This window comes from Mustela putorius, unplaced genomic scaffold, assembly GCF_011764305.1.
Source record: "Mustela putorius furo isolate JIRA1106 unplaced genomic scaffold, ASM1176430v1.1 tig00003972_pilon_pilon_pilon, whole genome shotgun sequence".
Taxonomy (NCBI): Eukaryota; Metazoa; Chordata; class Mammalia; order Carnivora; family Mustelidae; genus Mustela; species Mustela putorius.
In genome coordinates this window covers 18348813-18364374 of record NW_025422115.1, presented here as the reverse complement: position 1 = coordinate 18364374, position 15562 = coordinate 18348813, and the positions used below count along the sequence as shown (strand labels likewise).

Here is a 15562-nt window from a genome sequence, read left to right as displayed (position 1 = left end):
GTGTAGTTGCTGTTCTGACCCAGGTGGCGTTAAGGCTCAGGGGCAGAGTGCAGATCACAGGGAAGTGCCCTGGAAGGGTCTCCTCACCATTCTAACTTTGCACCTGTAGAGGAGTGGTTTCCATCAGGAGCAAGCACTGTGTGGGGAGCTATTGTTGAGTAAGCCTTAAGGCATTGTTGGTCCCTACAGTCTCGGGAGGGGACTTAGGATGCCAGGAATTGAAGTGACCCTGAATGCCAGCACCTCAAGGTCAGGAAGAGGGGAAGTCATGGAGGGCGTGAGGAGGACTCCTGGTCCCCAGGGGGCTCTGGGGATTGGGTCACCCCAGGCATAGGTTCTTGGCCCAGGGCTCACTGCCACCTGCTCATTAACATCTCTCTTGTTTCTGGACCTCACAGTCAGAGGAGGTGCAGAGGGCTCTGACACAGGACTTGGAGCTGGCTGAGACCCAGACTAGGAATTTGGTCCAGCCGGTGCCCGGGGTGCACCCAGTGCCGGTTCACGCCTACTCCATCAAAGACTCCTGCAGAGAGGTAAGGGTCTCTCTACCACCCCCCTCCATCCCTGGAGACCCAGATCCCATCAGGCAGGCAGGGTGGTGGCAGGGGTGGAGGGGGGCGGTGTTGAGAATCCAGGCCTTAATCAACACCTACTTTGTTACTCTGTTCTCTCCCTCGCCCGGGCCACGCTGCCAGGAAGCTCCCCTGTAAGCACGAGCCACTCCAGGGCAGGCAGAGTCTGTGGTCAGCAGCCAGCCAGTGTGCCTGGTGGCCCAGGGGGCATCCTGTGTGGAAAGAGACGCGATCTGCATGGCAGGAGAGCCAAGGGGAAGGGCCACAGGCCCCTGCCTCCCAGGTCCGCGTCTCCCTCACCCCCCAGCACCCCTCAGAGCTGCTAACCTGGCCCTTTGACTCCCCACTGCATAGGAGGTCTGCAGCACAGTCCCGCCCCAGAAGAGGAAGTCCTGCCAGACTGAGTGCCCCAGAAAGGCCATCAAGATGGAGTCTGAGGAGGAGAGGGAGATACGGTTGGCCCGGAGCTCCCCGGAGCAGCCCAGGCCCAGCACCTCCAAGGCAGTCTCGCCGCCCCACCTGGATGGGCCCTCCAGCCCCAAAGGCCCCACTGTGGGAAGCGAGGACTTTCTGCCCAACAACAACCACGCAGCCGGCGACGCTGGTGAGGCAGGTAGGGAGATAGCTGGGCAGAAGTGGCTGTGGCGTGCGAGCTCTCCTCCGGGGGTGGGAGGGGAACCTTCTTCTACATCCTCACCCCTCCCAGGGAGCTCAGTGCCAGTGCCCGGGGTGCACGGAGCCCATGGAGACCGCTGTACTGCACTCCTCGCCAGCCCACCCCTGCATCCCCTGTGTGTCCGGCTCTCAGCTGCCACCAGGTGGGGCAGGGAAAGCGTGCGGTTTGCATGGGGGGTGAGAATGGTGCAGTTCACCACATGACTTGCTGGGATTCCAGTGCGAGGAGCAGAAGGGGCTCTGTAGCTCCCTCCCCCAACACACCCTTGCAATGCCCAGCACTGCGCCCCCACCCAAAGCGAGTCTCCCCAGGAAGTGTGTATTGGACCGTAGCATGGGCCCAGAGAGACTTGGGGGGGAAAGTCCACAGCTACCACTTCCCAAATTTGTCTGAAGAGGTCACCTGCATGAAGGAGCTCATTTGTCCTGGATGTCTCTTACGGACGCTGCCAGATAGGGAGTCCTCGGGCATGAGCTCAATTTAATTAATGGAATTCTGGAATGGTCAAGACCGTTCTTCCGAGATCTGCTTCACCCAGAGGCCCCCTTTGTTTTCATTCTAGGTCCCAGACTGAGCCCTGATTCTGCTTGCACACTGAGCCCTGACTGACATTCCTTGCTCACAATGCTATTGGTAATCAAAAGATTTTGATTAACCAAATAAAGTATCTTTTAATTTGAACACCTCAGCTCAGGAGGCTGAGGCTTGGAACAAACCAATGTGTTTCTTTAGGATGGCAGGAGGTTCTAAACCAGGGGCTGTTTGCCAAGCAGCCTGTACAGGGAGCAGATTCCGAATTCAGGGCCGACAACTGAGTTAAGTGCTTACAGGGCACAGTGGGCAGTGACAGAAAGCCCTTTTAAGTGAATACATCCATACCAGCATGCTCGGTGGATGTTCCCATCCACCCCCTCGCAGGGCACACATGGCCTACCTCATCCACTGGTCTATAGGGAGTCCCATGGAGCACACCCGGGCCCCCCCCACTGGGCCTTCTGGCAGGGCCTTAACACTGTTCCCTCTACCCGGTTTCAGAGGAACGAGTCGTGGTGATCAGCAGCTCGGAAGACTCAGATGCTGAAAACTCGGTGAGTGGTCCAGAAGTTCGGCCCTGGACTCCTGACTCCCCCTATTCCATGTCCCAGGGGACGCAGCCACAGCAGGTGACTCTCAGACTTGCCCTGCGCTTGAGGAGTCCTCCAGCGAGGCAGTGAGTCCTGAGCTGTCCTGAGGACAGACTCCAGATGCCAGCTGCGGTCCTGGACCACCCCATTCCTCCTTCCCTCCCTACGGGGGCAGGAGCCCTCACTGACCATCCGTCCTCTGAGATGCTGCTAGTGTGCTTCCTTCCAGAGCCCTGTCTCGCTTCTGGACTAGCTAATGCCTTTGTCTAGAGCTTCCTTCTGTGTTCTCTAACCTCTAAGTCCTCAACGAGGAGGGTGGCCAAGAGCTCATACCCCAGTTAACCCACAGCCAGTGAGGGTCAGTGCAGGGCCATGAGGGCGTGGGGAGCACCGTGTGGGACCCAAATAGGCGAGTTTGCACTCCATAAGCAAAAACGTTAAAGCCGTCCCCCGTTGGAACATGTACCTTTGTGGGTTGCGACTGTTCCGTTCCTGGAGGTTGGTTAATGGAGGCTGGGGCAGAGGGGATGTGAACAGAGTGAAAGGCTGGACTGGGTGGCCCCTGAGGTCCCTTCCAGCCCTCAGTCTGAGGTTCTGTATTGGAAAGTGCACGGAGCCCACGGAGACTGCTGTACCGCATTCCTCGCCAGCCCACCCCTTGCCAAGGGCACAAGGAGCTTACCGCCTCTACCGGGCCTCCCGTCTGCCACTGGGTGCATGCCGCCCCCCAGCTTGGTCTTCCCACCGTCCCGCCGAACAAGCTGCAGTCTCTGAGGCCGAGTTTCCCCATCAGCTTGCTAGTCACCAGGAGAACACCGCCATCTGCCACCGCCGTGGGACCAGCTTCCTGCCACGTAGAGCACAAAGAACCAGCCGTCTTCATCGTATCTTCCACTTGCCCCTCAAAGTGTACTATAAACCCGGGTGGACTTATCCTCCCCCTGAGGTCCAGGCCACCACCCCTGCCACCACAGGGCCTCCCAGCCATCCTGCCAGTGCCCAGGAGGGTCCCTGCCGTCTCCAGAGGGCCATGGGCCAGCGCAACCGCCGCCGGGCTCGAGGAGCAGTGCGCTCTGTCGGCTGCTCCCTCCGGGGCTCCCCTGTCGCCCAGTGGCTCAATAACTTTTTTGCCCTTCCTCTCTCCTCTGTGGCTGCCCAGCTTGACACCTCTGTCAGCGGGGAGAATGGAGGGAGGCAGAGTCCCCCAGACTCTTAGGGCAGGGATTCTGACACAGCCCTCTGCAGAACCCTGTAGCCCGGGTTCCACCGGAGGTCTCTGCCATTGCATTCCCACTCCTTTGCCCTCTGGAGAGGCTCCTGAGCCAGCCCGGCCCCCCTCAGACAGGCCTCTGAGAGCCCCGAGCACCTCCGTCCTCTATAACTGCTGGCCACCATGCAGTCACTCCCGGCACTGTGTAGCCACTCAGCAGCCCCCGTTCCACCCTGCAGCCTGCCCCGGCCCATGCACCCAAGGCCCTGTGCACTGCAGGCATCCTGTGTATTGTAGTCAGGGAGCAGACCCAGGAAGGAAAGGCTGCATGGACTCAGCAGGGAGACGTAAGCCCTCTTCCCCGGAAAGGGCACAACTGAGATTTGGGTCACCGGTCCTCCCATTCCCGCACCTCTTTTCCCAAAACTAGGAAGCATCTGTCGCCCTTTGCACCTCCCACTGTCCATGGCACCACCCCAAGGCTTTCCACGGGGCCTCTGCCGGGACCTGAACCCATGAGGGCAGGGACTGCGTCGATCCCAAGACCCGGCAGATACAGCTGCTCAATAAATAATGTGTTGAAATATTGCCCTTGCAAACCCTTCTTCCATGACCATCACATTCCCCGGGGGACTTAGCTCTTCTCTTGCCGATGGCTTTATGTCTTCCTGGCACTGCAACTGGTTCTTTGGTGGGGTGGCCACGTCCCCCCCCCCCTTCTCCCACTGCCTGTGAGCTTCAGGGTGGTGGGTCAACACCTTCTGTGCCCCCTGGGCTGTGTTGGTCCCACCATCTGGAAAGGTCCTCTGTGCCTTGAGGTTCCAGGTCTTGAGGGGGGAACGCCCCTTTCCCCAGATCATTTCACACCTCCTCCTGCCTCCCCCCACATAGGGAAGCTGCCAGCCCTTGCCTCCCAGGGGTCCTCTCTTGAGCCAGGGCCAGCCTTCTTTCTGGGTGACTTCAACAGCCAGCACCCCGGCCTCTCTGGGGTCTTCACCCCACCCACTGCAGCCCTCAGCCCCATGGCCACCCCCTGCACCTCACCGTACTGAGAGCTGGCCCACAGGGACTCCGACCACAGCATCCTGTCTCTTGAGCCCTCAGGTACTTCGGGAACCCCTGCCCTCCCCACCCCGGTTTCCACAGCTCTGGTGGCTGCTCTTTGTCCTCCTTCCTCTCAGGCCTCTGTTCTTTTCCATGTTGTTCTTCCAGTGACAACCCCTCTTCTCTTCCTAGTGTGTCCTTTCCTGTGGTCTCAGCCATGCCCGCGGCTGCTGAAGCCGGGCACCCTCGCTGCCAGACTAGGACAGATAGCCCGTGGCCCTGCACTGTCTGTGCTGGTTGCCCCCATAGAGCCACCACACTTGTCTGTGTGCTTCTCTCAGCCCACTACACTGCCAGCCTGGCTACATGAGCGGAGGCCCCTCTCGATCGTTCCTCAGCGCCCGTCAGTTTTTCAGTCTTAACCTTTCCATAGTCTACGTTCCTCTGAACCCTGGGCACTTCTTTCTATCCTGGAACCACCACGACACCCCCCCCCCCCGCCAAAACAGAACAGACCCAGGGCAGAGGTAGAAGCCCGGGAAGGAAACTCTGAGAAAGGACGGCAATGCCAGTGCTCGCCAGACTTCGCGAGAGTTGGATGCAGGCATTGAAACCAGCAGTCTTGGGCAGGCGTCAGTCCAGCCTCAGCTGTCTGCAGGGAAGCGCTAGCTGATGTCTGCAGTTATTCAAGAAAGGAAGGGGAGGCTCATTTTAGGTCATGAAGAGTTAAAATAATTAGAAGCAGCCACTCACTTTTGAAGACCAGCTGTGGAGTCAGGGGAGAGCCCGAGGACCACTGCTTCTGTGTTGGTATTCTTCGGACGGCATGTGTGTGTTTTTTTTGTTCTTTTTTTAAGATTTTATTTGTTAGAAAACACAAGCAGGGGGAGCAGCAGATAGAGGGAGAGAGAGAGAAGCAGACCCCCAGCTGAGCAAGGAACCTGATGTGGGACTCCATCCCAGGATCCTGGGATCATGACCTGAGCTGAAGGCAAATACTTAACCGACTGAGCCACCGAGGTGTCCCTAGACAATGCTGTTTTCTAAATTGACCATCACGAGTCCCAAACTTTATAAAACATATATTTAAAAAGAAAACCAATGAGGCCCCCTTCGTGCATGGCTCACCTACCTCATGTGCCCCCTTCCCGTCCCTGGTGCTCCTAGTGTATCCACAGCAAGTTGGTTGGGAACAGGGCATCCTTCACCAGGTGCTCCAGGCTCCTGAATACCTGCCGAACTCCTGCTCTATGGCCTTCATCCCATCTGCCACGTGGGAAAGCTGGCCTACAAGGACAGCACATTTCCAAGCGTATGAGGTGCCTAAGGGCGCCCACTGCAGGCTGCCGCTGTGTTAGTTGCTGGAAGCTAGTGGGACATGCCTGGGGACTTCGATGCAGGCCCAGCTGGGCGGGCAAAGCTCAGGGATATACTGCTTGTGCGAAAAGAGCCATCTGGGAGCTAGAAGAGGCAGTGGAGAGGCCAGGCCAGGCCTGAAGGCAGACGACTGAACACAAGGGGGGGTTCACAGTGCTTCTGCCGTGATCCCTAGGTTAGGGTCCGAGGCAGGAAAAAATAGAATGCTCTCACCCACTCTTCTGACAGGTGACTGGCCCCAGTGTCCAGCAGGAGCAGGACCAAGTGGAAGCAGGAGGGGGTGGTCCGTGACCGACGTGGCAGTGGTGCCCAGCAGTAGAAGGGAGGCCTCGAGGGGACAGACGATCCGTGGGGATGGAGTGGGAGGGCAGCAGGGGCCACAGGCTAGCCCTGATCTCACCTGTCGCTGAAGCTTGGGTGCTGAGAAGGTTCCTCAGGAGCTTGGAGACTCTTGATAAGAATGAATGGCAGGTACAGTCTAGACAACCTCAGGTGGCCGGATGCTAAGAGTCTGGCTCCTGTTGGAGTGGCTGCTGACCCGGCGTGGAGTGAGTCAGGAGGACAGTAGTTCTGAGCCCTGGGTGCACACTGGAGTCTTTGGGCCGGGAATGGGGGGCGGGGCGGGGGGGTGGCGGCCGCTGTTACCAATGACAAGATTCCTGGGTCCCACCCCCATGGACTGTAATTGAACTGGTCTAGGGTGCAAACCGGGCACCTGGAGTTGTTGAGATCGCTAATGCACGGCCAGAAAGGGGAGAACCCCAGAACTGGGGATTCGATCGCACATCTGTGATTCACGTATGTGTTAGCCTTGAACTGAGGTGACCCGTACATCCTGGGATACGATGCAGCAGGGGAGAGGGGGACGCGGGGTCTTCCCCAGAGAAACCTCCTACACTGGTGGAAAGTGATGAAAATATCAAGCTGCATTTCCTGCGAGTATGCTTGGTGCAGCCAGGAGGCCCGCTGTGTGGATTTGCAACGCAGTTGTCACGCTGAGTTGATCTGTGTTGGAGACCAGTGAACTGTAGCTCACGAGCCGGACTGCATGTGTCTCCTAGTTCCAAAGATGTTGCACCACTGTAAGAGAAAACCTCGTGGGCTCCCCGTGGATCTGTCTGAGCGCCGTTCTGCAGTCAAAGAAACAGTCCATTAACCGAGTGTAATGAAGAAATAAAACCTAGTGTGTCCTTGCACTGCAAGCAGTATCAAAGGGGCTTTGATTCCCGGCCCAGCAGCGCATCTTCAAGCACTCTTCCTCTTTTCTTCGGCTCCCCTCTTGCCCACTTGCTAGTTCCTTGGAGCTTCTTCCTTCTCTCTTTCCAGGCTGTGCACGTGAGCGCTCATCGTCCCTGCTCCGTTTCCCATTCCACCATTCCTTTTCCCTTCCCAGCAGATCTCAAGCCTTTTCCAACAAAAAGCCTCTTCTTGGCTTGTGTCCGGCTCTCTGCTACTATCCCTCTATGCTCCCCACCCGCACAACTCGGTTACCCGGACTGTGGACGGAAGCCCAGCAGTGGTGCTCCCCTAGTGAGCAGGAGGGGGGCAGGAGGACGTCTACACCAGAGCCTCTCGTGCTGATTGTCCTTTTGTTAAACCTGGGTTTCTAGAAACACCTTTTGCAAGCGCACCAGTACCTCCTGGCCACGTTGCTGGGATTTAAGGCCGGGAGAGGGCTTGAGTGGATGGGCCGGCTGGAGTTCAGTAGAAGGCATTCTGGCGAGGTCATTTCTGTGTCCCAGCTGCACTTGGCAAGAGTCCCCAAGGGTGAGGAAGAACTTGAAGAAGAGGCCGGGCTGGAAGTTCCAGGCTTCTCGCCGTTGACCGGCTCAGCAGAAGGGGAGCGTCCCTTCTTTAAGGGAGCCAGACGAAAGATGTTGCACCACTGTAAGAGAAAAAATGACCCCAGGACAATGAGAGGCCTTAAGAATGAGATTCTGATGGCCATCATAAATAAGTCTGGTATGAAGTTGGATTTAGCCCAAAGACAGCTCTCCTGCTCTCCAGGGGAGCTCAAATCTTAGAAGAGGATTATCCGAAAAGATGACTATGGCTCTAAGGCCTGAGAAGTCATTCCAGAAAGAAGGAGACAGGTGGAGGCACTCCGGGCCACTGCGTGGCCTTTTGCAATTATGTTGGGAGCAATAAGAGGAAGGAGGAAGAGAAAGCTCGGTGTGCCATGTCGGTGGGTGACAGAGAGGACTCAGGAAAAGAGACAGCTCTTCAGCTCTGGGGAGGACACAGCAAGAGGAGTCCAGCTCTTTCCACCAGCCCAAGGGCAAGAGCAAGGTCTGCAAGGCTGAAGATTAAAAAAACACCTGGATTTTTCCCTCGGGGGAGGAAGGCGGCGTCTCTGGCTTACCAGCCAGCAACTTGGAGGAGGAGCCCTCTATAGAGGGCTCCTTATGGGGAGGAAAGGGAGCTGGGATCAGGAGTCAGAAGACTGAGAGGCGAGGCAAGGCATGCAAAAGAAACCTTTGCTGCATGGTGGAATCAGGGATATGGATGTGCCAGGCATTTGACGAAGACTTTAATCAGGATCTTATGTGTAGAATCCCCTCACTGCCAGGCTTCTGTAAGCAAGCCCAGCTTTAGATGGATACATAGTAAATGTCTCTTTCAATCAGTGACCCGGGAGGAAGTTGGTGAGCCTGGGGTTAGGGCTATGAAAAGCAAAAGGAGTAAGAAATCAGGCACTCCTAGGAAAATCCCACACATCCTACCTGTGTTTAGTAATGACTTTGCTCTTGGCTGAAGTTTTGTTAAAATGTTTCACCTGGAGAGGAAGAGGGCCTAAACCCATGCTTATTCGCTCCCAAGCCAGGGGCATTAGCCAGAAGCCAGAGTTTGTTCTTGGAGGCTTCAGGTAGCCCCAGAGGAGGCCAATATCATCACCCTGCCAGAGGTGGTCCAGAAGTAGGACAGACCTGAGGTCTGCTCTAGACTCTGTCCCAGTAGTACCCCAGCCCTGTGACACCTGGCATCGGCCGTGTCCTTTCCTCCTGGGCTCTGGCTAACAGCCCCAGGTGGCATTCCCAGGAAGTTCTGAGCAGGCCACCCAAGACACCTTCTGGGTGAGGCAGCCAGCAGACGATGAGCTGTCCACTTTAGGGAGAGGCTCTCCCACCCTCCAGCCGCAGCCCCTTGGGAGCCCCACAGACTTGGAGCCCTTCTCCCACCCGAGGCCTTTCAAACCTTGTTGGCCTGGGTGCTGGAGAGAATAGGGCCTTGGGTGCTCAGGCTAGAGGAGCCCTGGGCCTGAGGCTTCCCGGAGCAGCTGGCTCCTGGATACCAAATGACAAAGGGCCTTCAGGCCCTGAGACTTCTCTCTCCATGGCTCTCGCTTCCCGGCTCTACGTGTCATTCCTGAGGCTGAGCAGCCCTCCTCTCCCACTTTGTGCAGGACACTAGGGCCCAGGCTGGCCATGGGGATGAGAGCCAGGCTCCTGGCTCCTTCCAGAGAAACTTTTGAGGTTTGAGATGAGCCTCCTTCCTCCCGTCCCAAGTTCATGGTGTTTCTTCTGAGTGTTCAGAGAGAAGGGAGCAACAGACCCCTCCAGCCCCAACCACCACAGCAGCAGTCCCTTCCCTGAGCTTCAGTGCTCAGCACCACGCACCCATGGGCACACTCACTCACATATGCTCACGTGCCCACACACTTGTCAACACTGCTTCACAGATTCACATGTGATGCACACATTTGACATTTACATTTCTTCCCATACTCGTGCTTTCACACATACACATGCACACACACACACTCGCCTGTGTGATCTCAACCTCTCACTCCTACTCACTACTGCATGGTTCACCTGTGGCCCTCACACGCACGCACACACACATGCATCTGTTCATGTGTACATGTCCCCCTGCACACACACTCAGACACGTGCCTTCCCCTTCCCAATATCCTGCTGTTCCCATGTGCGTGCAGATGCCCCCAGCCATACCAGCTAGCTCGTGTCCCCACACTCACGCTACGCGCACCCACGCACACACGCATGCACACATACACACTTGCTCACGGGCACGTGCTCATGCTCCCAACATGCGCCATCACCCTCCGGCCCCCTAACCTATTGGTTTTTCTGTGTTGCAGTCTTCCCGAGAGCTGGATGACAGCAGCAGCAGGTCCAGTGACCTCCAGCTGGAGGGCCCCAGCTCCCTCAGGGTCCTGAACGAGAGCCTCGCCGACCCCCAAGCAGAAGACAGGCCCCTGGTTTTCTTTGACCTCAAGATTGACAGTGAAAGTGGGTTCTCCATTGGCCCCTCGCACCCTTTTCTAGCTTAGTCTCCAAGTCCCCCAGATAAGTGCAGGCAGAGCTATGTCCTGGGCCCGGGAGAGCCCAGAGCTCTGGCCAGTGACCGCGGCCTGAGAGCAGGCAGGGCGCTGCATTTCCCTGGGACTCTGGCTGTCCCACTTGGTTGATGGAATAAAGACCTCTGTCTCGACCAGCGCCTGAAAGCCTGAGGCATGTGCCTCCATGAACTCTTTGACCAGCGCTTCTCTTAGAGAACCCTGGCAATGCCCCTCTAAACAGAAACAACGCGATGTGGGAAGTACCATGATGAGGCCAGCAATCCAAGCAAGGCCTTAGGCCATGGCTGCAGAATTCTGAGTACAGAGCCCGGTCCACAGGTGGGCCGCACCCGGAGGCTGACAGCCAAGACCACAGGGAAAGAGGATCCCTTCTCCCAGAAGCCCATCAGCTCCCCACGGTGCTTCCCTGCAGTGCCCTTCACTGACCCCACGGGGCCCAGCCAGCCCTGTGGCACAGCCCCAGCGTGGGGCCAGCCTAGCCAGGCAGAAGTAGTATATTGCCCTAGGAGAAGGAAGTCATTGGCAGACCTCACAGGGCAGCTCTGAATGGAGTAGATTGGGCCAGTGGGCCATGTGTGCCGGGGCTGTGACTGGCCAGGAGTCTTGGCTCAGTGACTGATGGGATTGGAGGCTGGGGCAGGGAGCAGAGGATACAGTGGAGGCAAAGAGAGGCCCTGATGTTGGTGGGTGAGGGTAACCAAAGGCAGGCAGGAGGGACCTGGATCTAAACTGTTTGGCAATGTCTGGGGCAGGTGGCAGGGGCAGGGGACTGCTGGACTCCCAGCAGGTGCGCGGGGGGGTATTTGGAGAGCAGCCAGCCCTCCCCTTCTGACCCTTGTCCCCATGAGAGCCAGGGCAGAGCCGTTCAGAGGCTGATGTCTGGTTCCCACCAGCAGGTCCCACGGTGGGGTCTCTGTGCAGCGGGACAGCAGCCCCCCCTGCTCCCGCCCTGTGTCCCCCATGCCTCAGGGGCCTCACCTTGCCCTTCTCTCCTGCCCAGCCCAGAAGATTAGCCAGCTGGCAGCAGTGAACCGGGAGAGTGAGTTCCGCGTGCTCATCCGGCCCGAGGCCTTCGGCACCAACTCCCAGGCTGTCTCCCTGGAGGTGGGGCTGCAGCACTTCCTTGGTTTTCTGGGCTCCCTGCACCGCCCCATCCTGGCCTGCTACAAGCTGTGGGGACCCGGCCTCCCCAACCTCTTCCGGGTCCTGGAGGACATGAACAAGCTATGGGAGTTTGAGCAGGTCATCTCGGGTTTCCTGGCTGCACGGCCCCTCCTCCGGGAGCTGGTGCCCGGGGCCAGCAGCTTCAAGCTCAAGAGCCTGGCCGAGACCTACCTGGCAAGAAGCATGAGCGAGCGCAGCGCCCTGGCCGCCGTGCTGGCCCTGCGGGACCTGTTCCGGCTCCTGGACATCTTCCCAAGCCCCCAGCTAGCCCAGCACGTCTACTGCTTCAGCAGCCTGCAGTGCTTCACGTCCCTGCAGCCGCTGGTGCAGGCGGCCGCCCTGTCGCGCGCCCAGGCCCGCCTCCTGGCCCTGCACAACGTGAGCTTCACTGAGCTGCTGGCCGCGCACCGCCGTGACCCCCAGTGGGGACTGCGCCGGTACAGCTGCTACCTGAGCCCGTCTGCTGCCTCGTCACTCCCCATCCAGGCCATCAGCCCCCTGCAGGCCCTGGGCACCTACTTCAGAAACCTGTCCAAGGAGCCCAGCCCGGCACCGGCAGAAGGCCTCACCGCCCCTGTTGCTGGCCGCAGCTTGGCGGGGCGGGTGTGCCAGCAGAGCTGAGAGGAGGCCCAGACTGGCTCAGGATCTCTGGAGTTAGAAGGTCATGGGGTTCCTGAGCCAGCCCCCTTCCCCCTGCCCCACTGCCCTTCTTCCCCAGCACCCAGCTGTCCTTTGCTCCGAAATCAGTTCTCTGGGACCAAACTACCCTTCTCTAAAAACCCCACAGAGAAGGTTCCAAATCCAAGCAAGTCCCAAGTCCTAACCCCCTGGGGGGCACCAGATCCCCTTTCGGGCCTTGGGAGCACCATGGGTTGGTTCCCTCGAGACCTGGCCCCTCTTCTCCAGGAGCCAAAACCAGGGAGTAAAGAAGGCCCAGCCTCTGGGCTGAGTAGCCCCCAGCCACCCAACCTTCTACTTCTGTGAGTGTCCCTGCAGCCCCTCCCTGACCCCTGCTCACTGCCCTAGTGGGCCCACTGACAGGCCCCATAGATACTGCCCAGAACACCCCACTGGTACCCAAGTGCCTTTTAAACCAAGCCGCTGTCATGAGTTTGGGTTCTCCCACCCTTTGCCCATCTGAAGGCCGCTCTCTGGTCACTTCTTTGGGGACACAAATGCATTTTCACCCCTCTTGTCTGCAGAGACAGAAGCTTCTGTCCCACGCCTGTCCCTCTTCCAAGCTTGCCGTGTTCCTTCTAGCCACGCAGACCTACCTCCTCACAGTCACACTCTTCCGTCCTCCAGCCACCAGCCCTGCTCAGCATGGCTTTCACTTTCTCTGCACTGCCCACCTCAGCCCCACCAATGACTGTCCTCTAACCCAGCGCTGCCTGCTACATAGGGGCGCACAGCGTTGGCGTCCCCTGAGAGCCTCTAGCCCAGACCTCTGGAATCAGCCTCTCTGAGGTGGGCCCTGCGGGCTGCCTTAGCATGTCTTCCAGATGATTCTGAAGCCTGCTAATACTTAGAACCAGTGCTCTGATAGACTGCTCCCCGAACATGCAGCAGGCTGGAATGGCAGAACCAGTCCTGGTCCTGACTGGGCAAATGGAGGGTGACCTAGGAAAAGACCCCATTCTGCGCTCCAGCATCCCCCCACCTGCTAAATAGGCTCCCATCCAGCTCTGCCATTCTGGGATTTTAGACAAGGACTGCAGCCACAAAGACAGTGGGCAGGACGGTTCTCAACTTAAACCCTAGCTCTCAGTCCTAAGCCAAGGCCCCCAGCCTGTGGTCACATCAGAGGTCAGGAGCAGAACACAGACAGGTCAGGGCCTGCCCTCTGATCAGCAGAACCACTGCCCCCGCACTGCTCCCCTCTCCCCTCTTCCTTGGCTCCTGCCACTGGGACACAGCCCAGGCCTCCAACATCCATTGCCTGAGCTTTCACAGGGATGAGGTCTGTGTGCCCACAGCTCAGCCCCCACCCAGCAGGTGCCCTGGAGATGCCCCGAGGGATTGCATGGGAACTGGCTACCACAGTGGGAATGCCGGTCGACCAGTGAGCTCTGATGCATTTAAACTAGGATTCGGGGGCACCTGGGTGGCTCAGTGGGTTAAGCTGCTGCCTTTGGCTCAGGTCATGATCTCAGGGTCCTGGGATCGAGTCCCGCATTGGGCTCTCTGCTCAGCAGGGAGCCTGCTTCCCTCTCTCTCTCTGCCTACTTGTGATCTCTGTCAAATAAATAAATAAAACCTTTATAAATAAATAAATAAACTAGGATTCGCGTTCTAAGCAAGTGCTGGCCCAGAAGCTCCTATGGGAGCGGGTTGGTGGGGCCATAGCCTGGCTGTGGTGACCATCTTGGCACCTGCAAGGCAGCACCTGGGCGGGCCACTGCTCAGATCCTCAGCCTTCAACCTTGCCCTGACCTGGGCAGCACCCACTGGCTTTCAGCCCTTACCGTGCTTGCTACCTGCAGAGTTCTTGACCACAAGTTTTATAACAAAGGGCTGTTCTGCCCTCTCTCCATTTACACAGTCTCTAATAAAAGATGTGAATGTTCGAAGTCTGATGCTCCAATCCAGTGCTGCTCAGCCCACCCCAGGAGCCACCAAGCAGCCTCTTGCCTGGGAAAGAGGGTACACTCCTGGACATAGGAGAGCTGCCCTTTGTCGCATCCTTTCAGGACTCAGCAGAGCTGAGAGCCCCTAGTTGTTCAGTGCTGAGAGCCTCACAGATGTGAATTCCCCCGTTCCAAAGGGGGAGACCCAGGGTGGGCCTGTCAAGGATCATCTCCCCAAAGGAGAGCCACATGGAGGGAAAGAAGCACTAGTTTCAAGAATCACCCCCTAGAGGGCGTCTGGAGCCAGAGAGGGATGTCCCTAAGAACCTCACCTCTGCCCCGTGCTGGGTAATCTTGCATCTCTGTGTGTGTCCCCAGAGTCAGAGACAGTAAAAACCCCCAGCAAGGGGGAGGGGAGCCCAGGACATTAGCCATGTGTAATTAACTGTAATTAATGTGCCGCTGTCCAGGGTGTCACCGATGGAATCCACGTTAGTATGCCTGGCAATTTCCACAGCACAGGCAGTGTGGGGGAAGTGGCCCTCGCCTGGCCTGAGTGAGCACCCCAGTGATGTCGCTGGATTGGAGCCACCACCCCAACTCCACCTACATGCCGCAGATACCCAAATTCTTCAGGGGAGTTTTCGTCTCTAAGAGCCAAATCCAAATGTGTCCTCTGTGCCTCAGAATGCTATCTCAGATTCACCCATGTCAGCTAACCATGAACTTGCTGGGCTCAAAGTCAGGGAACTGAGTTTCAGTCCTCACAATACAGCCTCTGACTGGTCTGGTGTTCACTGATGCACAGGCTCTGAATCTGTCAAATGGGATCACATCGATCATTTTTCCCTCACAGGCTCTTGCATGAACCAAAGAAATAATGTGGAAATAGGTTTTTAATATGTGAAGAACCACACAAATATAGGATCTTATTTCACAAACAACCAAGATGACAATTTTATTTCTTCATAAGTTACGAGAAATTAATAGATCTTAGCTTTTGGCAAGAAATATACATGGGCTTGGCATCGGGGAATAAAAAGCAAGATCTGTAGCAGAGCAGACAATTGTGGGAGTCCAAGGAAGTCAGGGAAGAGAGCAGGGAAGTTGACTTTGGAGTGGCTGAGAAGTGGGTGGTTCTGTGTCCCCAACGCACCCAAATGGGGGCAGGGGGGCTTCAGCCTCTCTGTCACTAGAGAGCCTTCTAGTGACAGCTCAGCTCAGCCCTGGCTAGCCCTGCTTGCTCTAGTGCCTCCTTCTGAGGCCCAAGGACTCACATCCCCAGGAACGTTGGTCAGAAATCTGCGTTAACTCCAACCTTGCTCTTCCTTCTACCTGTACAACACCCAGCTGCTACCTGGCACCCCTCCCCCATCCTTCCTTCTCCTCCAGTCCCCACGCATCCCATTTCATCCTTATTCCTACCCATACTCGCCCTGACCGTTAGTCCCAACCCAGACAATTCTCCCTCTCTCAGGGTTTACCCTGCACCTTACAGCTCCCAGCA

At 57.4% G+C, this 15562-nt stretch overlaps 1 protein-coding gene across 12 annotated transcripts in view; it reads left to right on the top strand.

Moving 5' to 3' along the window:
* The window catches only part of PML (PML nuclear body scaffold), a 40804-nt gene extending 26746 nt beyond the window's left edge, over window positions 1–14058 (top strand). For 3 of the 12 annotated variants that reach the window (XM_004758380.3, XM_013059369.2, XM_045070714.1), the window contains 4 exons: window positions 399–533; window positions 927–1185; window positions 2284–2336; window positions 3023–4170. In XM_004758380.3, the coding sequence (XP_004758437.1) occupies window positions 399–533; window positions 927–1185; window positions 2284–2336; window positions 3023–4012 (1437 nt within the window). In that variant the 3' untranslated portion in view covers window positions 4013–4170. The other 9 variants (XM_013059371.2, XM_004758381.3, XM_013059373.2 and 6 more) reach the window with 7 other exon arrangements.
* Window positions 14059–15562: the final 1504 nt, after the last annotated feature.